This window comes from Lonchura striata, chromosome Z (assembly GCF_046129695.1).
Source record: "Lonchura striata isolate bLonStr1 chromosome Z, bLonStr1.mat, whole genome shotgun sequence".
In the NCBI taxonomy this organism is placed as follows: domain Eukaryota; kingdom Metazoa; phylum Chordata; class Aves; order Passeriformes; family Estrildidae; genus Lonchura; species Lonchura striata.
In genome coordinates, this window is record NC_134642.1 from 61,140,606 (window position 1) to 61,167,892 (window position 27,287).

At 42.4% G+C, this 27,287-nt stretch overlaps 1 protein-coding gene across 1 annotated transcript in view; it reads right to left on the bottom strand.

Annotated features, from left to right (window-relative positions):
- The window catches only part of MUSK (muscle associated receptor tyrosine kinase), a 54,024-nt gene that overhangs the window by 8,294 nt on the left and 18,443 nt on the right, over positions 1 to 27,287 (bottom strand). Inside the window, exons 6-15 of the mRNA XM_021525011.2 lie at positions 19,955 to 20,079; positions 15,965 to 16,124; positions 14,495 to 14,501; positions 11,474 to 11,740; positions 6,539 to 6,714; positions 6,100 to 6,123; positions 2,899 to 2,987; positions 2,403 to 2,562; positions 1,011 to 1,200; positions 481 to 672 (exon numbers count right to left, since the gene is read on the bottom strand). Of these exons, the coding sequence (XP_021380686.2) occupies positions 481 to 672; positions 1,011 to 1,200; positions 2,403 to 2,562; positions 2,899 to 2,987; positions 6,100 to 6,123; positions 6,539 to 6,714; positions 11,474 to 11,740; positions 14,495 to 14,501; positions 15,965 to 16,124; positions 19,955 to 20,079 (1,390 nt within the window). The remainder of the gene's footprint in view (positions 1 to 480; positions 673 to 1,010; positions 1,201 to 2,402; positions 2,563 to 2,898; positions 2,988 to 6,099; positions 6,124 to 6,538; positions 6,715 to 11,473; positions 11,741 to 14,494; positions 14,502 to 15,964; positions 16,125 to 19,954; positions 20,080 to 27,287) is intronic.

Sequence of the window (27,287 nt, forward strand, 5' to 3'; positions counted from 1 at the left end):
TTTTGCCACAGAATCAAATTGAAATTCGGTTTGGACTGAATTGTAGCATGATGCAATGACTTTTGTTAATTACAAAATAATTACAAAGGGCAGTACTGGTGTCATAATGGAGCTCACCACACACTGACAATTTGTAAATACTGGGAAATGCAAGAACTTCACAATAGATCACAGGCAGTACTCTTGGCAAAATTTAGCTGAACTTTTACACCAGACTTTAGTATGTGAGTAAGGCATTTTCTGTACTAGAAAGTAGAAAAGAGTAATTTGTGGCAAAGGTTTAACCAATATTGACAGATAGCAGTGGACAACAAAAATAGTTATTCAAACCTGAATGTTGTGTACGCATGCATTTGAGTGGATGGATGGATGGATGGATGGATGGATGGATGGATGGATGGATGGACGGAGGGATGATTTCCAGAGCTGATTTTTCACAAGTACATTCAGCTAAAGAAGACTCACAAAGAGAGTGCTTACCTGGCTTGGAAGACTCTCCCAAATGCTCCTTCCCCAATATCTCTCACATATTCAATATTGTTCCTGGGATACTCCAGGCTAAGCAATTTTGGATTGAGGAGAAGAGGCATGCGCTGGTACATTGGGTTGGGGTGCAGCCGGTCCAGGAGCAGTTCGGAGGGCAGAGTGGTGAGAGTTGGTGTCTCCGACTCTCTGAAGAAATGGAGCAATTTTTGGTCAGTGTATGCACAGCCCTTAGCCAGGAGATAACTAGCTACATCTCCTCCTGAGCTTATTTCTTTCTGGATGAAAAAGGAAGGTGCAGCAGGGCTACTGAAGCAGCCTTGCAGCAAGATGTCCATGTCGCTAGTCACCAGGTCACCTTCTGCTCTGGCACAGGAGTTCAACAGAACCTATACTGGGCTGCCAACAGGCAAAGAGAGAGCTACTACTTTCCCCTCCCAGGTGTTCACAGGACTTGGCTCTCAGGAACAAGAAAGCCCTTTTTCCAAAGCAGCATTTCTTGCACTGAATTAAGTTCCAAGCTTTACCTTTTTTTGTTTTTCCACTGTTTTCGGCGACGGCAGCAAACCAGGGTGATAATGGCAAAGAACACAACCAGAGCAAAGCTAGAGATGATCGAGATGATAACAGTCATGGAGTATGTAGGGGAGAATGGAGGAGGAGGGGGAAGATTTAGAGTCTCTCCATTTGGTTTTCTTGTTCCCAGGGACAACAATGCTGTAATACAAATAAAATCAGAGGGTTATGCCTCTGCTAGTGTATAGAGCTTTCTAGAAGAGGATTTTACAGAGCTAGCCTGTCACCCTGGGAATTACTGACATTACAGATACAGCCCTATGACCACATGAGAGGACCATAATAGGGAAGCTTGGTTTGCAGGAAGCAAAACCCATTTGTTTGCCACATGTGAAAATCTAAGATCTGCTAAGACTAATATGTAGTTCCCATTAAGCTCGGAACACAGTTTTGGTATAGAATATTCACAAGAGTTACAAATGGGAGGTCACATCTGATAGTCTCAACAGTATTCAAATATAGTAATGTCTGCAGTGGGAAAGATCAACGGTGCACAATGTAAACCACAATGTATCATGTGTCCTAAAAGGAATCTGCAGGAAGGAGTGTTAGACCAAGTAACTACAGAGTGAAAATTTCCCAAAATATCCTCTTGCCCCAGCCATTTGCATCTCAGTGTATTTAAGGGGCAAATATGAAAAACTAGTTTAAAGCACACTTAGCTGAATTATTAGGGGAAAAAAACACATAACTACCTGTGGAGTAGTTTCTGAGACATTCTAGAAAATGCTACTCTGCATGTAATGGTTGAGAACAGAATGAAATTTAAACTCTTCTTCTTCTTAATTTCCAGCTAAACTGACAATTACTTGTGTTCACCAATGCAGGAAGTTCCCAAATGCAGTCTTATTTCTAAGTACTGAAATCCAGAAGCTAGGAATCTTAGATGAAATATTTTTCAAAAATTGGTCTGTTCTTTGAACAATAAATTACACAAAGGCTTAACAAAGAACAAAGATGTTTCCATCATTTTTAGGCTTATTTTTAGTTAAAATTGGAGGGGCAGTTATTACTGAAAAAAAAAATCAGCCTAAACTAAACAACTTTGGAAAACAGCCTGAAGCCCTACCTTCTAAACAGTGTGACAAATCAATTTATCAATTTTTCAGAATACCACAGGACATTTCACTTCATCTTTGGCATTTATATAATCTAAGGAAGGTGTTTGGTTCATCTGTCTTCATTTTCCCCCCTTCATGGGGCACATTAAACATAAAACTATGAGAAGACCCAGAATAGCTGAATCCAGAAGACAGAACAGATTGGTGTACTCAGGGTGTGAACAACCTTGCATGGCCATGAAACAACCACAGTGGCAGAAATCATAAAGTGTAGCTGCCTACCATCTCCACATGGAGACACGCTGCAGTATTCCCAGGTCACAGCTGGATCCTTTGTGTAGCACCAGGGACGCTCGTTCTCACCTCCTGGATTGCGGCAGTAATTCTCAGCATCAAACAGCTCAGGGAAAACCTGAGGAGTCCTCCTGTGCAAATGGGGAGCCTTGGAGGAGGAAGTAAATTGTATTAGAGTTTCAGCATGATTTTCCTGCTATTATTATTAAAACAAAATGGGGAAAATAAAAAACAACCAAAGGAATGAAAGAAGACAGCCTTTGGTGAAACAGCATTTCAGCCAAACACATCTTGACACAGTAAGGGAAACTTGCAGATTGAAATATTATGAGATTATAAAACACCAGTGAGCTCAAGAATGAAGGCAGCTTGTTCCCCATTTTTCCTTTTCACTGAGACTGGGCTCCCTGACTCTAGGAAACTCCTTGGAAAAGCAAACCTCGAGCACAGCTCTCCATTTGGAGGATCTCACACTGACACTCACCTGATCACTCCACTTCTGGCAGGGAATGCCAGATGCTGTGACATTGGCTGTGCCCTGGTAAAACTGGCCATTGCCACTGTAGCAAGTCCCTGGGAGAGAAAAAAAAACACGGGGTCAAGGCATCTTAGACCATGTCCTGCAGCAGAGACTCACAAGAATAAAGTTTGTGTCATTACATGAGACCATGTAGCAGCATCAGATGTGAAGCACGCAGAACTAGACAACACAGGAAGGGTACTGCTTAGCCTTCTGTTTACTCTCTAATGGATTTTGCACTCAATACATAGGTGGAAATCTGGTAAAAGTTCAAAGAGGGCACTGCAGCTCTCTCAGACTGAGAAAACAGGCCATGTGCCTGTGATGGTTGAGCTGCAAGTACCAAGTTCACAGTACATCATGCAGAAAGTGCAGGGCATAACCATGCTGAACTCACCCAAACCAAACAAGGCAGAAAGCAAATCTCAGCACTGGTTCCTTGTTTCACAGCCTGCATTCTTACTGGGGCACTAATAGGAAAATGCTCATGTTCCTCAGGTTGGTAGCAGGGAGTTGGGATTCATAAAATTGCCCTCCTCCTGCTTCTGTACAGTGCTTATTCTCTGTTTATTTGGAAACAGCCTATGGTTTTCAGCGTGGATGCAAACAGTACCCTGAAGTATGATCTGAACTATGATCTAAGGAATGGTATCGGTATAAAACAATGTTCTTTATAATGAAGATAGTGTAGCCACTGCATATACAGGGCTGCAGAAAAATTAGGCAGAAAAGCTTGAGATTTTACTGCAGGAAAGTGCATTAATGTCCTCATAGGACACATGTCCCCATAGGAGAGTTTAATGCATTCTGGCACAGTCTAGGGAGGAGAAGACAGTAGAGGAGATGCAGCCTTACAGATATCAATACATAATCTCTAAACTCAGCTGAGCCGAGGCTAACATTGTAATAGATGGCATATATTAGGGTCCACTGCATTGTTAGCCTTTATAGGAAAATTAACAAACCAGCAAATTATTTTGTCATAATTATGTTCATAATCTTGCAGCTCAGGAAAAAAGAAGAACAAGAAGAAACATGATGTGTTCTAAAATAATGACCTTTTTAAGCAAATATTTTTCATCTTCCTGAAAGCTTTGTGTAAAGGCTGACCTAAATTTGACACAAGGCTGTCTTTGTGGACTGTACTCTTTCTCATGTACAAGGGCCATAGTCAATGCATCATAATGACTATCTGTTGTTTTCTTCTTGCACTCAGAATTGTAGTTACATATTGTGATAGACTCTTAGCTTACTGAGGCTTCAGCAGGTAACAGACACTATACACTTGTAGGTAGACTGCCTTTAAAGTGTTAACTCTAGTCGAGTGAGCTTAAACAAAGGATTGAGTTCATGTAGCCCTGAGGCATCCAAACCCTTAAGTAGAGGAATGACTGTGGACTTTATGGGAACATTTAAACCCATGACAAGTGCAAAGTGAAATACTCTAATGTGGATTTCTCTGGCTGATACATAAATACCATTTATGACTCACATCTGCAATAAGATAGCAGCCCCACATGACCAGCACCTGTAGCTCTGCAGAGGTGAAGCATCTTAATCAGAGGGTGTTAAACTGTCCTGGAACAAACTTGTGTACCTGAGACTAGAATTTTACTTGTTTCACATTCAAAGGTAAGGAAAGCAGTGCCTGAAACATACCTCATGATACAGCTAGTAATAAACAAGAAAAAGATTTCTGCACAGATCTGAAATAAATGTCAGTGGGACACCTTAAAGGATGAATGTGGAGAGCTTTAGGGGCAAGAGCAACACTAACAAAGAGCCTCTGAATCCTTCATACTCTGGAAATCCAGATATTTTCATAGACTGTCTTCCTACAATAAGGACAGAGAAATAATATAGGTGGTCTACCTGGACATTAATGAATAATTTGATAACAAGCTAGAAAACAGTTCAGTTCATGCTCAACAAAGCCTTGTACACATAACAATGGGTCTAAAGAAAAAAGAGGGGGCAATATTACTAAAATGTTACTAAAATATTACTAAAATGTTATATCTTCCTGGTCCATGACTGAATATTGTACATTTGTGCAATGCCACTCTGGGAAAATACTGTGGACTCCAAACAGAAAAGTTCGTGCTTATGTAATACACAGGAGACAGAGGATACGTCTTGAAACATCTGTGGGGAGATGGAAGCCATCCCTTAAATGCTCCACTCATATTCTGATACCCCTCTCCTGTGGTCCCTCCACCAGGGCAGGGATGGCTGCACTTGCAGGCTGTACGCACTGGCCTAGAGGGTGCTGAAGCCCTTGTCTCTGTGCTTGAATCACCAGGCCCCTAGGTCTTGGGATGTCAGGTGGAGCCCAGATCTTTCCATGAAAGAATATTCCCAAAAATTGTTGCTTTATTTTTTGTTTTGTTTGGTTTTGTTGGTTTTTTTGGGGGTTTTTTTGGTTTGGTTTTTTTTTGGTTTTGTTGTTGTTGTTGTTGTTTTTTACTTTCCCTTTCTCTCCATGCAGAAGGTGCCTGCCACTGCCAAATCTGCAAACCGCCCCTGCTTAGATGCATGGCAAGAGGGAGATGCTTCCTTTTTCCAATGAAGCAAATTCAGTGGCTGAGCTTGAAACTGCAATTGCACATGACTGGAAGAGTTGGATATGTGTGCTTCAGCCACAACTAGCAGCAGGGGAGAGCCTGACAGAAGCCAAAGCAGCACTGCAGAGGATGTCTGGATCTCACCACTGGTCATGGGAGGCTCATGCAAGAAACAGCCAGACCTCAGAGGTGATTTGAGGAGAGTGCTGGGAGCTTAAGGTCTTGCAAGGCCAGCCTGTCATAGGTAACCATATTGTTAACATACAAGGCTGGAACAACCTCACAATCAGAAATACAAATATGGATAGAAGGGAATGATAGGCAATGTGTAGATAGAAAAGGAAATAGCTGGAGGGAAGGGTACCATCTAAAACCACCATGCCTCTCTCATAAAAAGTTACCAACCCATGGTCTCCCCAACCTCCAAAGAGTTGGAAATGTTCCTCATGCCTTGGACGTGGGAACCCAGATATTCCTCAGTAATAATCTAAATTCAGCCAGCCAGGACCAGCAGAAAACACAAAAATATGTGCAAATGGCAGCTTTAATAAAGAATATCATGTCCATCTCTAAAAACATAGAGTCTGAGCAGTCTACTTACTGGTTATGTTCTCCTTCTTAAAATCTGTAAAAAGACAAAACAAGATGTAAGGAGGGATTGTCCAGGATGCAATATCACTGGACACTCACTTAAAAGCATGTTACAGGGAAAAGTTACCTCCCTACCAGTGCTTAAAAAGCTTGTTTCTCTCCAAATCACCTGAGTGGCAGTTTTGCTATCATTAAAACTGTTTTTTGAGATTGTTGCAGTCTTCTCAACAAAGATCCAGGCTTAATTTACTTGAGGGATTTTTCCCACACCCCAATTGCATGAGAGAGGTAAACAGCTGAAACAGTTGTCACAATTCCATGCACAGTTGCTGACAAGGCAGTACCTACCATCAGCTTTTACTTTAGTTGCAAACTATGGATTGTACCCTTCCCCTCTCCCTTACCAAGAACACAGCTCTCTGGACAATCAGCAGCATGTGCTACCTTACCAAAGAAAGGGATTCGGGTACAGGAGCTGGGATTCTGGTGCAGGCTGGGCAATCTGTTGCATTCAGGAAGAGTGAGCAGCATCAGTCCTGGCTTATAAATTCCCCTCTGAGAGTTCTCCTCCATTGAGAGCCATTCCTTAAAGCAGTAGAGATCCTTTACAGCAAGGCAATTCTCTCTACATTGTTTTGCAAAAAACAGTGAAATACAGCTGTCAATGGCTTGAAATAAAAAAATGGCTGCACTTAGCAATGATGTGCAGGGGTTATCAGGCAGACAGAAATCCATTATTGGGGTGACACTTCTTTATAGCCAGTCTGGTTGCCTCATAAACCATAAAAGAAACTGTATGAAATGCAACAGCTTCCTTTAAGAAACATACAAACTTACATTTTTAATGAAGCAGGGTTATGCTCAAAACACAACACACACCAAGCCATGAGGAGTTAATTCCTATCTTTTCTACAGATTTTTTTTTTTTACATCTTCTTCTAATAAATATCATAGAATCATGAAATGGTTTGTGTTGGAAGAGACATCAAAGTTCATCTATTTCCAACTCCCTGCCATGGACAGGGGCAGCTTCCACTGGACCAGGTTGCTCAAAGCTCCATCCAAACTGACCTTGGATGCTTCTAGGGATGAGGCTTATGCAGCTACCTGTGCCAGTGTCTCACTACCCTCACAGTAAATAATTTCTTCCTATTATCTAATCTAAACCTCTTTCAGTTTGAAGACATTCTCCTTTATCCTGTCACTACATGCTCTTGTAAACAGTCTCTTTCGCATTTCTAGAGTTAGAATTTTTCAGTATATCCTAAAAATCTCACTTGGCTTCTGTAAATTCTGTACAGTAGAAGTGTCATTTAGTAAAAGCAAAAGGCGAGCTGCAGCCTTCTTATATTAAACATTTCCATATACTTTTAATCTCACTGAATTAAAAAACAGGATTTTTAAATTGTCTCTACAGGCACCTTTAAATCTATTTTTTTCCTCTGTAGATATTTGCAGCAAAATCTTTAAATTGCTTGGTAAAAAAGTGACCTGTCTCCCATCTAATGTGTTGCCTCTATAACAATGTGAAACATTTACTGACAAGAAGTGTTTTGTATTTTTAAATGGGCCTTATATGAGAAATTGTGAAGAAGGGCAAGGTAAAAAATACCTACATTAGGAAAAAAAAAAAGGAAAAGAAAAAAAGAAAACACACCATACTGGGAAGTTTGTGGATTTGTTGTATTGGTCAATTTATCAATGATTTGCTTATTTATGTAGCCATTCTTGAGAGCCTGGGTTACAAAATTAGCTTTGAGGTCATGTGCAGAGATTTCTCGTGCACAGCTCAGGTGAAGTCTTACCCAGATCCACAACTCTTCCAACTATCACACAATGATGCAGAAAGAGAAATGTACTTCTGAGGTGTGTGGTGAAGGATTTAGTCAAATTCACCACCTGGCACGTTGATCCAACCTCCTTAATTATACAATGGTTTTAACAAGAGCAGATGGTAATGAGTTTCAGCAATGGCTAACAACACTGCAAACCCTCTAAAGCACCTGAAGGATGGAGGTAATTGAGAAATCTACTAGAGCAACAGCTTTTCTGCAGCAGTAATGGATGCCTCTCAATTCAGCAGGCTGAAGTCATCAATGCCCAGCTATTCTGTGTTTGGTTTTAGTTTATTCTGTCCTCACTTCCATGGAAGCCAGAATGCAGCCAGATGGCAAATTTATCTTTTTTATGTTAAACAACATGTGGAACAGGAATGACCTTGTGAAGTAAAGAAATGCTTAGATAGGGAAATGAGAAAAACTTGCATTTGAAGCACTGGCTGAGACTTGGGAGACCTGGATTGAATTAGCTCTGTTCATTCCTGATCCTGAGCATTCTTAAATAAGCCCTTTATTCAGTGTTCAATTGCAAAATGCAGAAGGCCATTCTTCTGCAATGCTGTCTGCTCCAGGGTTAAAGGAAGGCTATCTGCACCCTGGAAGAATGGTAACGCAGCCAGAGGGAGGGATGGTCAATCACTTCTAGCTGGGCTCATACCATTATTGTAGCACCCGAACCCGATGCTGCACGTGGAGAGTTTGCTGAGGTCACAAGCAAAGATTACTTCAGGTTATTATTAGAAATGTTATGTCATGTAACTGACAGATGGACAAAGAACAGTAATGGCAGAAAACAGCAAGTGTGCCAGCAGTGTTTCTAGGGACCACAAGAGACTCTGTAAGAGGAGGTGGGGACACACAGACCCAGACAAAGAGAGACTTTCTCCAACACAAGACTGTTCCCTAGACCCTGATCACTTCCTATCAACAGTGATTGAAACAGAAACTGGGGATACTTCTGCTATTGCAATAGCAGCCAGCAACAAGAGGCAGATGTAATCAAGAATTATGAGATGAGACATCACTTTCCCTTAAGAACTCTCATTTTAATCAATTTGCATCTAAATTTACATTGAGTGAGTTTTTCCCATGTGGCTTTCTTCTGTTTCATTTAATCTTGTTTTACCCTCTGGTTTCTTTTATAAAACCTTTACTCAGCCTGTCAGTTGTTATTCTTGCTAGTTAGCTTCCAAACCAAATGAACACTAAGAAAACAACATGGAAAGAGAAAAATTGGTGAAGAAAATAAATAATAATAAGATAAAAATACATGGACATACATTGAGGGCAGTATGTCCCTGGAAAACTAGGAGAGCTGTCCCATATCTGAGAGAGTTAAATTCTTACTCATGAACTGTTTCAGCTGAAAACTTGTGTAGTCTAGCCAGCTTCTGGAGAAAGCTATAAAGTTGTCAGTAAAAAGAAGTTAAGAGAATTGCAAAGTAACTAAGACCATGTGAGACGTGTTCAAGAGCCCCCAGACCTCTCTCAGCCATAAAGAAGTATATATTAGATGTCTGAGTTATCAAAAGGAGTATTGGTCTCTGAAAGAACTGCTGTCCAGCTGATGCTTTCTGAGGACAGGAATCGAGAAGGATGCTATTCCAGAACTTTTCTTATGAGGAAAGCTGCATTAAAATCAGGGTGGAAGGAGGGAGGAATAATTAATGGAAACCAACATTGACTCATGGATTTGAAGAAAAATAGGTCCAGGCAAGCCCATTAACATTTAGACATATTTGCAAGTGTTGTAACTGCTAGCCCAGGTGCATCAAAATTAAGTGCATATTTATGTTAGTTTATATAATTCTGACTTCAGAAGTGTCCCAGAAGTACAGGTGTTCAGTCAAATCACTGTGAATTCTGGTCCTGCAAGGCCACTCATGGGCAGAAGCAAATGAAGCAAGGCTGAGATCTAACTGAAATACCTTGCAGAGCAATGTATGAAACCCTTAGCTGACTGATGAGCTGTGCATGTGTGGCTGAGATATAAATACTGCCACTCATCTTGAAAAAAAGCAGAATGATTATGTATTTAAGGGCACAATGACAAAGAGCAGAATATTGAGGTGACAGAGAGGAGCCTGCCAGCAAAAAGCAAACAGTAGCACCTGGCTGCATGATTATCTCTGGATACTTGCACATAAACTTGTTTCATAGGATAAATGCTACCTCTTTGTCAATGGTAGAATACTAGGCAGCATAGGTACCAAATAAAAAGCTAAATGTATGGTCAATATTCACAGTGGGATTTTCCTCTATGCCTTTGTTTTAGAGATATTAAAGGAGAAGCAACAAAAAAGGTCCCGATTACAAAAACAACATGTTGCTAATTGTCTTAAAAAGCACCTACATCCCTGGAGAAATTATTGCCGTTAGACATCTGGCCCAAGTCCAGAAAGTGGTGTGCTTGCCATGTCTGTAGAAAAGATTTGTATTTTATTTGGGACAGTAGAGTTGGGGCTACTCTTCTGAATCTTCCAGATCTGAATAGTATTTTAAAATGTGTTTAAAGAGGACAAGAACAAAGCAGTGAACTTTAGGCAGGGTTGTAATGACTATGTTTTTAGGGGCTGAATATAACAGGAGAAAGAAAGCTTTGCCTAATATGTGTGTGGGGCTGTACACTGCAAAGCACACCAAGCAATCATAATTCCATTATAGTTAAAAATAACCAAACCTGGACTGGGCAGAAGAGCAAAAGCTATGTGCAGGGCTTGGGAAAATCTGTTTTATTCTAGCCAGAGAATCTGGGAAAGATGTAAAATTTTACTGCAAAGAGGAAAGAAAGAAACTCGCCTCCATGACCATGGTGGGAGGACAAGGAACAACGACGCTGTTCAGTAGGTTGTGTAGGGAGAGAGAAGTGTCTGTCACTGGGATGTGTTTACAAATACCTGTCAACAGTAGATTAGCTATGGTAAGAGATGCATTGGACTCCTCAGGGTCCCTGTCAGCCTGATTTCAATGCACATTTTTCTGCATCTAGAAGGATACAATTGTAGTTTTTGGTTCTTGGTTTATCAAGTACAATTACACAGGCAATGTCTCTGGTCTCATCATTTTTGTCACATTTTTGTCATAGCAGGAAGTGCTAAATGGCTGGTATATTGTCTTGGCCAGATTTGTTGCATCTTCTGGAGCTGCATTTAGTCAAAATTCAAAAGAAGTAATATCTTTTTATAGTAATAAAAAACACACATATGGGCATAGTAAGATACCAATAACTGGAATCAATATGTTAATTATTGAAGCTACTTATATAATTCAAATAGATACTTCTTTTCAACACCGTCCTCCAAACACTTGATATAATGTAGAGGTCTGGACTTCAAATTCAGATCACACCCTAGCAATGAGCACAGCAAAAGCTGAATCAGTCTGTGTGTACAGAGGAGACAGCAAAGGGAAAACCTGTGCAAACCTAGAGGGCCCAACTCAGCTTCACTTGCTTCTGCAAGCCTGCACAGTCCCTCACCACTCCCCTGCTGCATACATATCCCCACAAAATGGAAGTGAAATATGAGCATGTTTTTCTTCATTTACCTGCACACTGGTTTTGGAGCTGGCCCAGCTCCCGAGGGATTGCACTCCTGGAAGATGTAGTTACACAGCAGAGACTCAGCAGCCGGTTGGCAGAATGAACTCACCATTTTCAGTTCAGTCCAGGCAGTGTGCACAAGCAGCTCTTGGGTCTCCTCTGGGTCAGCATACGAGGAGTTGAAGAAAACAAGAGCATTCTTCACCAAGATAGCACTACACACCTCACCTCTGTATGTGCTGCAGTAGCCTGCGTCACCCTTGTACAGCTTGCTGTCAAGGACAAGAGCACACACACAGAGTAAGCTCTCAGATATAAACATCTGCATGAGCACAATGGCCCTGTTTCTGAATAAAGTGGCATGTATAAGTCTAACAGAGGGCAGAGAAGATGGTAAATGTTTATAGCACTAAAACCAGCTAATATAATGCAAGAATGAAACTTCTGCAGGGTACCCTGGTGCCAGCGCAGGTGAGCTCCAGGGATGAGGCTCTGACCAGGTGTTGTTAAAGTAATAAGTGGACTGAGGACTGAGAGATCACACAGAACCATGACCTGGCGTGGCCCCTCACCCTGCCTCTGGGCTCTAATAGGAAAATACTTTACTCTCCTTCTTTCCTGCAGTAGAGATCTGCTGCTTGCTTGCAGTCCTCTGATAACTCAGGATTTTTCATTCTGCTGTCTAACCAGGGTTCAATTTAAGATAGACTTGATGAGCAGGACACAGGTAAGTTCAACCCATCATGTGCCAGGGAATTTTTTACAAGGTCAGACCAAGCTCCTGCCTGCTCTTCCTCAGCTCCTGCACCACTCCTGATCCTACCTTTCCACACATTTAGATAGGGGACTCAGAGACAAGGAAGGCATAAGTCTCTGTGTTTTCCTTCCTGGTGTTTCTCTGCAAGGTGCATCTTCTTTCTTCACCACATTTCCCATTTTGCAAAGTCCTGACACATAGCATTGAGACACAGCTATGCAGCAGCAGTAAAAATCACAGTAGGGTAATCTTCTTTGAGGGCCATTTATTTATCTTTCCCGTGTTATTTTCCTCTAGAAGGAGATCTCTCTCCCCCTCCTTCCTCCCTTCCTCCTCATGGCCATCAAAAGTAAGAAGTAGGGTAAGGGCAAAGCACAGGTCAGGCATACTTCCAGTAGCTCCCATGGTCACCCAACAGCAGCAAGGTCTGCAGGTGAGGAGGTACCCCCTGCTTAGGCAGCCCATGGGATGCAGTGTCCTGAGTATGGGAGGCAAAGCTGTGAAAACAGACTCCCTGTGTGTGGGGCATGGCCAAATCAGGGCAGAGAGGAGGGCTGGGTGCAGCTGTCCCCACTGCCATTCGGTCAGTGTAACTAGGGTCAGAGAGTTCAATTCACAACATGCCAACCATTTGGAGCAGTCAACAGAGCTATTTGTATCTTTGCCTTTTATTTCTTTCCCCTGTCCAAATAATCACCCATTGTTAGCTCTGGGGTTTCTTGCTGGTTTTTTTTTCAGAAAGCTGGAGGTACATGGACAAGGGAGTACAGAGGATGCTCACATTTCTGTTCTTCAGAGGCTGTTTTCTATAGATAACAATCCCTGTCCCTGTTTTAGCTGCTCTGTTTTGGTTTCCATGTGAATTTTTTCTTCAATTTTTTTTCTGTGTCACATTGGATACAAAACAGGAAGGCACCAATCCCTTGGGGTTTACCAAAATGGCAGTGATGCTCTGACACTGCATCATCCCAGGATCCATGGACACATCTTCACGTGACACGGGAGTCCCCCAGCATGCTGCACTAGTCTCACAGCCCATGACATCTCCCCAGCACACAGCAGGTTTCCTGATCCCAGCAGCCTGCTAGAACTGTTCTTGGCATGGCAGGGGTCATGTTATTTACATTTCCCTAATGATTCCTGTTGTGCTTAATCTGAAAGTTGCATCCTTCTTGTGCTTCAAGGGCAAAAACAGGGACAGGTGTGCATGAGGTAGCTGTGCTGCTGACTTCAGGGGACTCCAGAGGCAGACTGAGAAGAGCTAACAGTGCTAACATTACATTTCCTTGCTTTTCTAAAAGATGCAAGGAGGCATAGACCAAGTTGCAACGGAGAAGTAGCAACAACATGTTTTCACAATGGTTTATCACAGAAAAGAAACATCATGCAGCAAATAAGAATACCTATGGGACAGATGGGCTGAGCACTTTATCTGTGTCCCCATGACTGTCATACCTGCATGGGTGCAGGTGTAGGGCATAAGTCTGCCATCATCACTGGGTGGCGGCTTAATCACTTACAAACTTCCTGAATCTATCTTGCAAGCTCCTGTGATGAAGGCAATAGCCTTTGAAGGCAGTCTGTGTCAGCAGAGTGGCAAAACCATTTGGTCAGACTTTCCCAGGCTCTGTTCCTTTCTACAGTGGCCAGAAGCTCCCAGCCCATCTCCCAGGCTAACATTCTCATTCTCCTTCCAGACTGATCAGCCAGTGCAGCATGTAGAAAGAAGGAAGGATTCTAAAGAGAAAAAGCCAGCTAAATTGTTCAGTCCTGCAAAAAATTACTAAGCAGAAGTTCATTTCTCATCACATGTGAGTGCCTTTATTCATCCACAGCTCTGCTTGGAACAAATATAGCCTTCTCTTGCCCTAGTATGGTGAGTACCAAACCAAGTTGCATTTATTAACTGTGAACAGGTAGGAGTTTACCTTGCAATTAAGCTTTGCCATGAAAATTTATAAAGTCAAGGGAAACTGTGGATCAGTAACCAAATAGAAGTTCCTTCAGAATATTCTCCCCACTACCATATTTCAAATATCCATACTGCTGGCTTGACTCGAAACCATTGTTAACCACCCAAGCTTAGCCTCCAATTATGCCTCTGTAAAGGAGCTCAGTGATCCCTACAGGTGAACCTCATCTGCGCAGTTGGAATGCATAAATCCTACCCTTTCATTTAAGCCAAATTAACCAAACCCCCTTGGTTCATCATTCTTCTTCTCCCTGGCCCAGAAAGAGCCACCACAAAACCACAAAAAGTCATTCTTACCTCCATTCTGCCAAGACACATCAGATCCAGGAATTGTGATGAACCAGGAGAAAGAAGAAATTGAAAATACATCAGTGACACTTCATTGTTCCCTCTGAGATGCATAAGTCAAGATTTCCATGCTAGGAAATGTGTCTGACAACTGTAAGCTGTATTAAAAAAATGCACCTAAATTCTGGTCCTTTGTTTGTATCTTCTTGTGGGGAAGAAAAGTTGGCCAACACTGAACACTATAAAGTGAGAAAGAATGAGGAGGAGGAAGTGGATTGTTGATGGCAGTGCCAACTGAAGTGGACTTTTACACCATAAATCCACACTTTTATCCTGATTTTTTGTGTCCCATGTAACCAGCAGGTAGCATCCTTTGTTTAAGCCACATAGATACCCATTATTTCAGACAGCAGCTGTAACAAGTAGGAGAAGCCAGGGCTGGAGATGCAGCAAGGCAGCAGTGGCCCTGCTTGCCATGCCACAGGGAGCTGGGCAGTGCCAGCACTGGGAGGAGACACTGGGCATCAGCCAAGGGCCAGGGCACCTCTGCCCTTGGAGCCTTGTGAGCTGGGGCAAGGCCAAGACACCTCCTGCTCAGGACTAGGGGGTAGTTCTCCAGCTGAGCACACACAGCCTGGAGGAGTATAACTTCCACCAGCCCCGAGTATCTGCCTGCTCCACTGCATTTGTAGGCCTTGGCTAAAAGCAGAAGTGGGGATGGGAAATACAGTACCAAGTGCTGAGTACATTATGGAGCAGAGATTACTGCTAGGTTTCAATGTCCAGTGTAGGAAAGGTCATGATCATTTCCTCAAGAAAGCAGATGCTAAGGCACAGAGAGAAAACAAGTACATGCCTGGTTAAAAGCAGAACCAGGGCTACCATCCCATGTCCAATGTGATTTCTCTTTCCTCTTACTAAATCCCTCTGCCTGTACAAAGATGGATGGCACAAGCTACCACCTTTCTCTCTGTATGGCAAATGCTGTTAGTTAGCTCTGACAGAGGTATTTCTCCTCTTTGGAAATTCATTTTCATATTTGGGAGTCATCTCTGAGGGAAGAGATAACTTCGGGCAAGGCAGGGTGCTGCTTTGACAGCAGCCACCCTGCTTTCTGGATGCCAACCCCTTGTGAAGCTGAACTGCTTGAAGCTATTTTCACTTTGCTGTTAGATGATACCAAGGCTGGGTCATGGCCACAACTTCCTCCATATGGATGAACTTACCAAGTGTGCTTCTGGGACACAAAGTACAAGACAGCATCAAACATTCAAGAAATGACAGCTATGCCCGTCTCCGAAGTGTAAGAGTATATGAGGAAATAGCCTGGTGGAGGATGTGCTTGTACTCAAATTTAGGCCCCCACACACTTTCAGCTCTCCAAGGCTTCCCCTCTTCCACCACAGTACTCCACACCCCTTTCCTCTTCCCTAGCAGGAAAGACTAAAAAAATTAATGGCTTCTTCTTTCCCTGCATACCTGAAATGCTGATGGTTGCTGCTGCTTTTGCAGCTCCAAAAGTTTTGCTATGCTTGTTTGAGGCAAGACAAGTGAACAGGCCAGGTCGGGTGACATACACTTGCAGTCTGGAATCAACCACTCTGTCCTTGACACTTTCTGCTATCGACCCCACAGAAACCTAAAAGAGTAAAAGTCCAGTTCAGTAATACTTCCAACAAAGACACAAACAGGCAAACCAAGGAAAAATATAAGAGACAGAGTCCCAAGCACTTAAATTAGCAGAGGAAGATGTGGCAAGGAGACAAAAGTGGCAAAGACCTAAAGCTGCTGGCATCACTTTGGCACTTTCATAGCTGCTGACTTCACACAGAGAAATAAATGTTAAAAGATCTCTCCTATTTCACACTTCAGCAATACTTTTTGCAATTAGGTTTCAAATCAAGAGGGTCATAGTCAGAATTTGGTTTATATAATTGAGCTGGCTAATTACTACAGGGTTTCTTGCAGATTGTTTGCCTCTTCATGCCTCAGGAAGGAACAGCACAAGATGACTTTGTGAACATCCACTATACAGAGGAAGAAAAGAAAATAGTTTGGAAGTCGTTGATTCTGGATTAGTATAACCACTGCAATGCTCTCAAAGCACTCATGAGCATAGAAAGTGCTCTGGCTCCAATACTTCAGCAGATATCTGGTAAGTTTTCTTATCTAGTATCTAGAAATATGGAAGGGGCTGAAAATACTATGATTTTGGCCAGCTCTTTTCCTGAATCAGTAATTCACAGTTAAATGAGCTTGAAGCCTGATGATTTTAGCCAGTTGACCTTGATTTACCATCAAGTTTTTCCTGCCAATATGGCATTCATTGAAGTAGGAGAGCATGGTACATACATGGTACATACTCTGTCTTGCAATGGCAGTAGGAAGGAGAGCATTGCCTGCTCTAACCTTCATACTGATAGGAAGCATCAAACACAATTGAAGTGAGGCATATTGCCTGTGAACCCCCTAGATGCGACCTGACTCCAAGGATATTGCAGAATGTCTCCCAGGATTCTCCCCGGCAAAGCACTCTACCTACACATGTAACTAAGACAGAAATATCAATCTGACTTCCCTGGACATCAGTAAAAATGTGCTTTCAATGAGACCCTTCAGTAAAATTAAATACCCATGGGTATTGACAGCAATAATTGAAAAACCAAGAAGGAACTAATTAATCAGTGTTGTAACATGTCTTGTAAACAGATTGGATTCTCTATAAAAAGAAAAGGCTGAAAAGAATGTATTTGTTTTGTCTCTCAGAGTCAACTTGGACTTGTAGTGAAAGAATGTTCATGGGAAGAAATCACTAAATAATCAGACCAGCACAGTTTGTAAGTACTGCACCAGGTATGTCAGCCACTGTGCATATGGAGGGAGCAGGGATATATTTGGTATTATAACATTAAATCAGTTCAAGAAGGTGGGAGCCCAGGTGATATTTTTTTCACAGATATGCCTTTTGTTACAGACCTGCTCAAATTTAGTTTTAGAATCCCTTTCTCTCCAGAAATCACTCATAACCAAAATGGTGAAGGGACCTCCTCAGTGGGAAGGAGGTGTTTCCTATAGGCCACCCCTGTCTTCCAGCATCTTGGTGGGATACGTGGCTGCTTGCCATGAGCATCTTGTGCTAGTCCAGTCTTCTTTCCCTGCTGGTTCTTCAGGTCTCAGGTGTTCCACATCTGGCAGCACTGGACTATGCCTGCTGAGCTCAGACAGCTGGGATTGTTCATTCCAGATTGATGGAGGAGGAAGAGGTTGCTCAAGTAACTGCAGCAGTACAAGCAGTATGCACCATGTACAGTGGAAAACCACAGGCAGTGGTGCCTAGGACTTCCACACTGGCCATCTCTTGTTTCCTTTACTGGAAACTTCAAGATGTTCCTTTGTGTTAATTGATTCCTATTCCTTTTCAAACACATTTCCTGAGATTTTGTTTCCAGGAGTTCTCCTTTTAGCCTTTGAAACATCACCTCAGCTACCAGGAAATTAAAGACCTCTTCATATCTTCACACCTGGTTCATTTATTCCTGGATATGTGGAAAACTACTATAAGGTAGCAAGGAAAACTATTATAAGGTACATGATGCTCTGTGGTGCATAACAGGAGGAAAATTAATTGTGTTTCTAAATAGGTAGGTCTGGCAGCTGCTGCACAGAGCAGTTTCCATACTCCTCTTCCAGGGAAGCTCAATAAGCTCAGCAGACTCCTGTTCTTTGAACCTCAGGACAATTACAGGTTGGTGTTCAGAGACCTAATGTCACAGGCATGAGGCATCATCAATTACTCACCCTTGCTATGAGCCATCCCTCAAATTCACCATGTCCCATCCACTGGCTTCCTGCTGACTCTCCCAGAGACAGGCTCTCATTAAGGTTTCCTTGCCATATTTAAAGTGAGGAGCACTATCCTCCTGGGACTGGGCTATACTTTTCAGACAGGAATAGGGCAGAGCAGATATGATCAGTCAGGCAGTGGCTCAGGCAGGGGCTGAGCATCATCTCATGTACCTCAGCACTCTGTGGGACACACTCATTGGGATCTCAGCAGAGCACTGATATTTGCTCTGGAAATATATTGCTCTTTCCAGGTACCCCAGACTCCTGCAAAGTGGGGAAGAAGTCTTAAATAAAACACCCGCAGTTGTCTCAAACTAAATAGTGCCAGAAACCACCAAGCACCCACAGGTCTCAGCAGAGGCTGATCTGATCCCTTTGCTGCTCTGCCTAGCAACATTGAAGCAATATAGAAAATTAGCCCTAATCAGATTGGAGGACACAATGAGGTATAGAAGAGGCAAGGAAGGCAAGACAGACTGCAGAGTAGCCATGGGGTCTTAATAACGTGTTTTAATGTGTGGAGGGAGGAGATATAAACCAAGATGATGATAGCCCCCTGAAGAACCAAGGGGATTTATTGGTCCTCTGGACCAGCAACTCCACAGGAATGGTCAGGATCAGCCTGTGCTCAGAAGGACTTGGGGCTCATAGGAGGTCTATGAGAAAAGACAGAGGCAAATTGCCAGCCTGCACTCAGCAGACACTTCTCCTGCCTCCACAGTATCATGCTCTGGGGTTCACATCCTTTAAAAAATTGTCAAAAGACCAAGGAGAGTATGAAATAGATATGTTCACCTTAAACACCTGAAGACTAGAGAGAAGCTATGGTAGGCTTGGGCTGCGGAGCTGCCATGACTGTGGTTCCCACTCACTTCCACACAGGCAATACTAGGTGTCAAGCAGGTTTTCAGTTCACTGAAATGAGGGCATTGCAACAGCCTACACACAGGCATGAAAGCCAAGCAAATTGAAAACAAGCATCCGTATTAACTGGTTAGAATCATTAGACGACAGAATCTTTCCTACAAGACACAGTGGATTTGCATCCTTTGGTGCCTGCCACTGAAGAGGGTGTGCCTTTCTTAAGAACATGCTTCTGCCCACAGATAAATTCATAACATATTTCACTTCACCTACGTCAGCCTAGAGATCTATTATCTTCTTCAAATATACTGTGCATAATGTGGGTCCAAAGGTATTTGACCTCAAAATAATTTGCTCTATCTAACTCCTTGGTTTATGCTACTTTGTCAAATGTGCAGTTTTGCCTCATTGTTACCACGTTATTAAAAAAGGAAAGATAGCTGCAGACATACACGATGAAGTCCTAGAAATTCTGCCTTGGAGGATGGTTGGAAGGGTCTAAAGCACCTTTCATCTTGGGCTTTTCAGATCCTAACAAATGAACACAACACCCTGGATAAGGGAGAAAATGTTTTTCCAGAGAAAACTGCTGCAGAGAGATTATCTGGACTCAAAAAAAAAAAAAAAAAAAAAAAAAAGTTTGAAAAACAAGGTGCTAAGTTAGGAAGGAATAGAAACCATTGGTGCTGACTACTAGCCCTTCCAGCTGAAAGCAGTCCTTGTCCTCCAGTGCCAAAAGCATGAAAAAGAGGCACTTACAGCTTTCCCATTTTCCAGCCAGGTGACAGTAGGGACTGGGAGGCCAGTTGCCGTGCACCGCAATGTCACCACGGACCCAAAGGTGATGTTTTGGGATTCAGGAGCCTTCAGGATCCTGGCAAACACTGTAAGAGAAGACAAAGGTACTAGCTGAATGATAATGTAAAGCTGAGACTGGTGCTGACATGGGGGTACTCCCTCCCCAGAGGGTCTTGATGTAAGTCACAGCTCCATGAATAAAAGTAGAGCCTAGACCAGACTTCCCAGTGAGTGACATTCTTGGGAAACAAATGAGGAGGAGAAGAAAAAATATTCAGTGTGTTTACATTCTGCACTTTACAGACTAAAATTTACCTCTGGAAATTTCTGTGTCGAGTCCAAATCCTCAGAGGAGGTAATGTGCAAGAAAGCCAAGAGGAAACCCTTCAGTAGCCTGCAGATGGAACAGCTTTCAGCAAAAAAGCAGCAAGCTACCATGCTGCCCTTCCCAGGTTGACCTGTCTGAACCATTAAGGACCACCAGTATGGACATGTGCCATGAAGGTTAAGGGTCAGATAAACATCTCAGTCTGATTGCAGTGATTAAGACTTGCCACAGAGTGCTGCAAACACTGGCATTTTCCATGCAATAACAAGCTGCCCTAAGGGGAAAGTGTCTAACATCATGCATCAAGTTATGAGAGAATGGCTGGCAAAAGTTTTAGGAAGATGAGATTGCAGTGGAAAAGTAGATTTTTAAAGTGGCTCCTCATTTCTACAGCTCTTGCTTGTTTTGTGGAAATATGGTCACTGAGTACTTTGCAGATAAGCAAAATAAGCATTCCTTCACCCCACCCTCCCTTCCTTTTTTGTTGTTGTTGTTGTTTTTTGTTGGCGGGGGCGGGGAGGGGGAGGGCTGGGGGGGTGGGGGGGACTGGGGGAGGGGACAAGGGGGAGGATTGTTGGCCAGAAATAACAACTGAAGTATTTTTGCTGAAAACTTATTTTGATCCAGAAACACAACCTCGATGGTCTTAACAAGCTGCTGTACTTGGACCGCATAGAGAAAAGCAGAGAAGAGAAACTTCCCACCTGGAACATCTGAGTTTTGACCTAAAACTTTTCATGAAAATACCAGAATGTCTGTATGGAAGCAGGCTCAAAAGCACTGCCATTTCTTACTCAAATTTCTCATGCTTAGTGAGTAACACCTTCTGGACCACACAGTAATGTCTAAAAATCTCCATCAGAAACTTTAATAAGCAGTGAAGTGTCTCTTGGAGTTGTCAGAAAAGCCTGAGATCTTGTTTGCCACTTTTATGTGTGTTTCTCCTTATCAGCATACCTCACCATGTCACCATCTTCTGTTTGCCCTGTTCAGAATTAGAACATCTTTCCCCAGTATTTGGGATGGGAAGTTTTTGTCTGCAAAATTTCAGTTGAACTGTAAAAAATAATATGCTTTCCACATAGTCCTTCTACTCAGTTCTGAGCTAGTATGCAGCTGAGATTTGTTTAGACAAAGAGCCTAAAAACAGCTTTTGCTCATAGATAAGTAGTGTAGGAGTTAATTGCAGCATGGAAACCTTTTTACCTTTCAACAAACTCTTGGGCAGGGGCTTTTTGAAAGATTAAGTTTAATGTCAATAAAGTGAAAATGGCAAAAGGATAAATATTATATTTGGCTTCTTAATTCTTCTGTGTGCTTCAAGCAATCCCATTGTCTCTGCTCAGTGCTACCTGCCTAAAGTCAAAGCAGAGCAGCATCAGGCTTCTACACTCCCTCACCCCTCAGTGAGGCAGCAGATATGAAGCTCCATCAGTAATAAGCAAAGCTGTAGTCACTGGCCAGAAGCTTTTCTCATGAATAAGTAAAATGAAACCTTTGTCTGAAGTTTCGCTTCAGGCCATTAACACCAGATGGTTATGAATTCAGACCCAAGTTTTGCAGGCTAAGCTCATAATTATTTTTATACTTCATTTGGAGAAATACTAAACTTTGAGGCCTGTCCTCTGGCAGCAGTTATGTTCACATGGCTCCAGCTGAAGCCAGCATGTTAGCTTCCAGAGTTGGAATACGGTCTTTAGTGCTTTTCTTGTGCTGCCCAGTAGGCTGCTGGGACCCTTGCCCACCTGATGCTTCTCTCTGGCTCTGCTGCTCAGATCCTGCCCAGTAAAATTAATACCAAAGTGACAAATTACCAGCCTCCAGTTAGCTAATGCTGGACAGTGGCACATATGTCCTCCTCTGTACTAGCTGCTCTCCCAAAATCTGCTTGGATCTTTCAGCCAGGAGGGTAAAAGACACACTTTGAAAATGGCAATAGCACAGGCAGGGTGCAAAGCCACAGAAAGCACTACGGCTGGCCCAGTTCGTGACTGGTGCCTATGAGAAGGTAAGAAAGCTGCATTCCTCTTCCCAGGGTCCAACCACCAGCACTGATCACTGCACTTGCTTTAGCAGCCCAGCACACTGCTAGGTAAGCAGCTGTCTACCAGCACAGGGATGGTAAAGCATCAGGCCATTCTTAAAATCCTAAAACACCAAATATAGGGACAGAAAATCCAGCCACAGATCCTAAACATTCACATGTTTCTGGTGGCAAGTACTGCAGGGAGGGATGGCTAAATAAAATCTGGAACAAAGCTGATTTCCAAAGTGTGGAAAAATTGAAATTCCTTCTATCCCCAGTGCTATCATGTGCATTTTTCAAGACCTTCAAAATTGAAGTTACAGATTTTATTCTTTAACATTTAAGATATTTACATTTGCGTGCTTTCAAATAGTTTATTTAAAGTTCAGCTATGTACCTTAAGTATGTAGTTGTAGATGGTATAACTGGAATAAACTGGGAAGGAAGGGGATTAAATTATTTTATTTTTAAATGAGAAATTTTCTGGGACAAGGGCCATATTTTCCAGGTCCTAGCAGATTTTGGAGCATGGCTGATTGACCAATCCAGGGTGATATTTTCCAATCACTTTGGGAAACAGCATTAAAAAAATAGTATCACCTATTTCTCAACCACATAATCTACAGGTAGATGATCAACACACTGATATTGCTCTCAACCTTGAGTGCTGTGGTAAAGTCAGGATGGGTTGCATAAGTGCAGCCAGTGTCACCTTCCACTGTAAAGCAGGGCAAGAACACCAGGATGAACTTAGGGTCCATTTTGGCAACTGCATGAGCAACAAGATCTGTCCTGTATCTAAATGGCAGAACACAGTCCACAAAACCATGATTTTACTGCCCCCTCCCTCACCTCCTCCACCCCCCAGTTCCACAAGTAAAGAAAAGAGGCAAAAACAAATAAAAAATGGCAAATCTAGTGGTAGTGTAGCTGGCAGAAAGAGGCGAGTGAAAGGCAAAAAGAGGAGGGATCAGGAAGTAGCAATAAATGTTTGTAAAATTCACATTTTTTGGTAGGCTCAGGATTTTGTCTTGTTCTCAGTTTTCCTCAGAGAGAAATTTTCCAACAATCAGATGATTTCTAATAGTTCCATTACTTGTCTGCCTTTTGCGCATCCTCCTGAATCTGGATTTTGCCTTCACTTGCTACATTACCATTAGAAGGTTAGCAACATCATCAATACCCCTGGGCTCTCTGCACTGGGTTCACCCACAGGCATGCCAAAAAGCAGTTAGGGAAAGTGAGCAAAGACAGCTTAACTTATTTATTTATTTAGTGGAAAATAAAACAGAGAAGTTGTAAATGAAATCCAAACAGCTAAAAGCCAAGACAGCATGTCAAATTTCACTCCCAAGCCCCTTAATAAATGTATTTTTTTACAGCCGTGGTAAATGATGTTCTGTGCACTGCAGGGCTTACTAGGAGGTATCTGTATCGTGGCCAGCTGCTCGCATTTCTGAGAATTACGTAACATCACCCAGTCCAAACAGTAGGGCTTTAATTCAGTCACAAATTTCTTATACTATTAAAAGATCAAAGCAGCATGCCCTCCCCCCTGCCTCCACATTGAATGGCTAACTCTTTCCAGGTGACTTTTTTTCCCATTTCCTTTCATTTCCCAGCTTTGGGGTCTGGTCCCGCAGTCCTGGCAGATGCCTGCCCTCAGTCTGGGTAAGGCCTATTTTTTTTTTTTGAAGTCTGGATTTGGCCAGTCACAACCAGACATCTATGTAGGTGGCCTGGGGCCATGCTGCTGCTTTGGGTAAAGGACAAAGTGATGCCCAGAACACCAGTGATGCTGTTTGGGTTTTGCCTTTTTACTTTAATATATTCTCTGTATGCTCCACACGTATATTTGTAGCTCTGTAGCCTACTGTACTAGTAGCTAGTTTTCCCAGTACTTTTCCATAGCCTTTCCCTAGTCAGAAAGACAAAAGAAGTTCTAGGGCTCCAAGCCCTGGTAGGTCAAGGCCCCTCTGCTGGCTTGGTTCCTCCTGGGAATCAAGGCCTACAACTCTTTGGGACACATTTCATGGACAAAGCCCAGCTAGTGCCGAGGCTGGGGACTCCAGAGAGGGGCTTGACCTGGAGCAGGGAATTACATCACCACTTATCCTCCTAATTGATACTTTTTTATCAATTATGCTAATTTCCTAAAACCTGTAAAAATACACTCATCCTAGGGAGGGTGGGCTTTTATGGACATATTTCCCCTGAAGGCCTTAAAATAAAGATCCACTCTAATATTACCTCCTTACTAAAATGATCTCAAGTTTTATTTCCAGGTTGGGAAAAAGGCAACACCAGGACCAGACAAGCACTAGTTTTGAGGTGTGGGACAGGTTGCTTTTTATGTAGAGGCCATAGTTGCTTTGGTGAACCCTGTATTTAAGAGAATATGAGTAACACTTTCCCATTATGTTAATTAACTTAGCCTGTCAACATCCACAGGTGTTCACATCCAAGAGTTTGTTGGCAGAGTCCTGGCATACTGTAAAGCATCTGCATCCCTAGTAGTCCAAAGCAAGGTAAGGCCAGGAGCTAAATTTGTGTTGGCAACCACCTGGCAACATTCCCTTCCCATTGCATCCAAAGCCTGCCCTCATCCATGAGCCAGACCCAATGTGCCCATCCTGTCAGATCCAATATCACAATCTGCCTTGCTTTCCCCACCTGCTTTGTATTTATCAGTGAAACATGGCCTTTTGGGTGACTGAAACCAGGTCTTACGCATATTTTTTTTTTTTCAATTAAGCTGCAGAACACGGTGTGTAAAGGTAAATCTTGTGTGCACAATGCATTTTCTTTTGCATCCAGTGTTGTGCTGAGATCCATTGCTGCTGGAACTGGTAAACCACATATTGTCTTGGAAGATTTCCAGATATAAATATCCTGGTAAAGACTTTGCACTGTGCAAAATTCATGTGTAAGTACTTCGTCAAAATGCAAGTATTTTTTGTTTATGTTTGTCAGTGCCCCCACAAGTCTTTTGTACCTGAAGCGTGAAAGGTCAGAATTATTTCTTGTCTGCAGAGGTGTCTCTAGGCTTGGACTTTGCTTACTAAGCTGTAGAAAAAACATTTCTGCTTGCTAGATGTATGCTCTGAAGAATCATGAACTTGTGCCACTGTGATTTTTGCCAGTGAGAAATCAAGTCCATTTGCCTAACTCCCCATTCAGATTCATTCAGCTCATAACCATTCACTCTTCCTGACAAGCCTAAACCAGGTAGTCAAGGAGGGGTAAAAAGTAGAGGGACTACCATTTCTTTCCCACTGGTGAGAAATGAGGGAAGGTCTGACAAATACATTTTTAAATACATAGAAACCTGCAACATATGTGTTTTCTAACATTACCTGCATAAAATAAAAAAAAATCTCAAAGTATCAGGGCCAGGAACAAGCCACACACCATGCTCATGGATCAGCAGTCATGGAGACAGTCACACCAAGCTGTGTGCAGCGGCTAATCACATTCCAAGAGCCAGGGCTGACCAGGCAAGATACAGTCTCTGCATCTTGCAGCTGACATGACAGAACTGAATCCCACCTCAGAGAACATATTCTCCAGCAAGGACAAGGAGACAAGGAATCAACCACTCCTCTCGCAGCAGCAGCAGGTTCTGAGTGTGGCTTAGCACTTCCAAAATGAGGATGAGTCAATAATTAAATCCCAAGATAACTGCAAGGTCAGTTTCACTTATTTCTTACCTAGGTTGCAGCACTTATCTTTTTTTGTAAGCCTACCAAGTAAATACAAAGAGAAGCAAAACAGCTCCCGCAAAGTTGATATGAGACACTTCCATTTATCTCTATCAAATTGCTTACCTGTGTTATTTAATCTATGTACAAACATGCTTATTACTAGAGAACCATGTGTATACAAGTTTTCAAAACAAAAAAAAGTGCACACACTGTAAGAAATCCATACAATCACTGTATTATTTCTCAAGGAACAGCACTGTTATGTATGGGGCCCAAAAGAGCAAGGTGAGGAAGAGCTGTAAGCAAGCAGTTCTGCAACATCCACTGACCCTCACCCTGTTATTGTGGTAACCCAGGAGGATAAGCCTCCAGTACACCTGAAATATCTGCATTTTGTACGCAATGGTAAGATGCAAGTTCTTCTGGCTCCTGTTATATTAATTGGGAGACTCGGGTCTTGTCTTAGTCCTTAAAGCATCATGCAGCACAGGCCACAATAGACACCAATACATAGACACTCAACCTGGAGCTTGAGGCTATGAGATGGGCACCAGGGACAATTCAAGATTTGTGTGAAGGAAGATGGAGCAAACCACAACATCTCCATCCTAAATCATATGCCTTCAGATTAAAAGCTCTAGTGTCTGATATAAAAGAAAATTTTTCTTATCAAGGCAATAACTTTTCAAGCTAACTTTATTTTAGGGTGGACTCCTTAATTTATGGGTGGTAGGACAATTTGCGTTCATAGAAGTATTCATGTGAAGGTAAAACATACCAGCCACTAACTTCTCAGCTGTGAAAGACTTTACACTGCATGTAGATGTCTCTAGAATCCTAAAAGGAGACACCACAAATACGCAAAGATGTAATAACCAGGAGTAAAATGTAAATAGATAGCTTATATCCTGTGTGACTATATAAAACCTGTTCTGTACAAGTGTTCATCTATATATACAGAGTAAACAGTAGATTCAAGGACAAGTGAGGATAATGCGTTCAAATTACTTCCCAAGGAAATGAGTGAGGAAATTCTTTTCATGTCATTGCTGGTCTTATACATGTGTTTGGTTTCTTTGAAGGAAAGAGCCTTTTAAACCTCCCCTTTTAAACCTCCCCATGCTCTTTCTCATCTACAGTACAGTCATATAAGGTGCATTTATCTCTGCCTCTACCCACTACTGAATGTGAAATTTGAAAGGAAGTTCCCAGCCTCCTGAAGGTGGAGGATTTGTT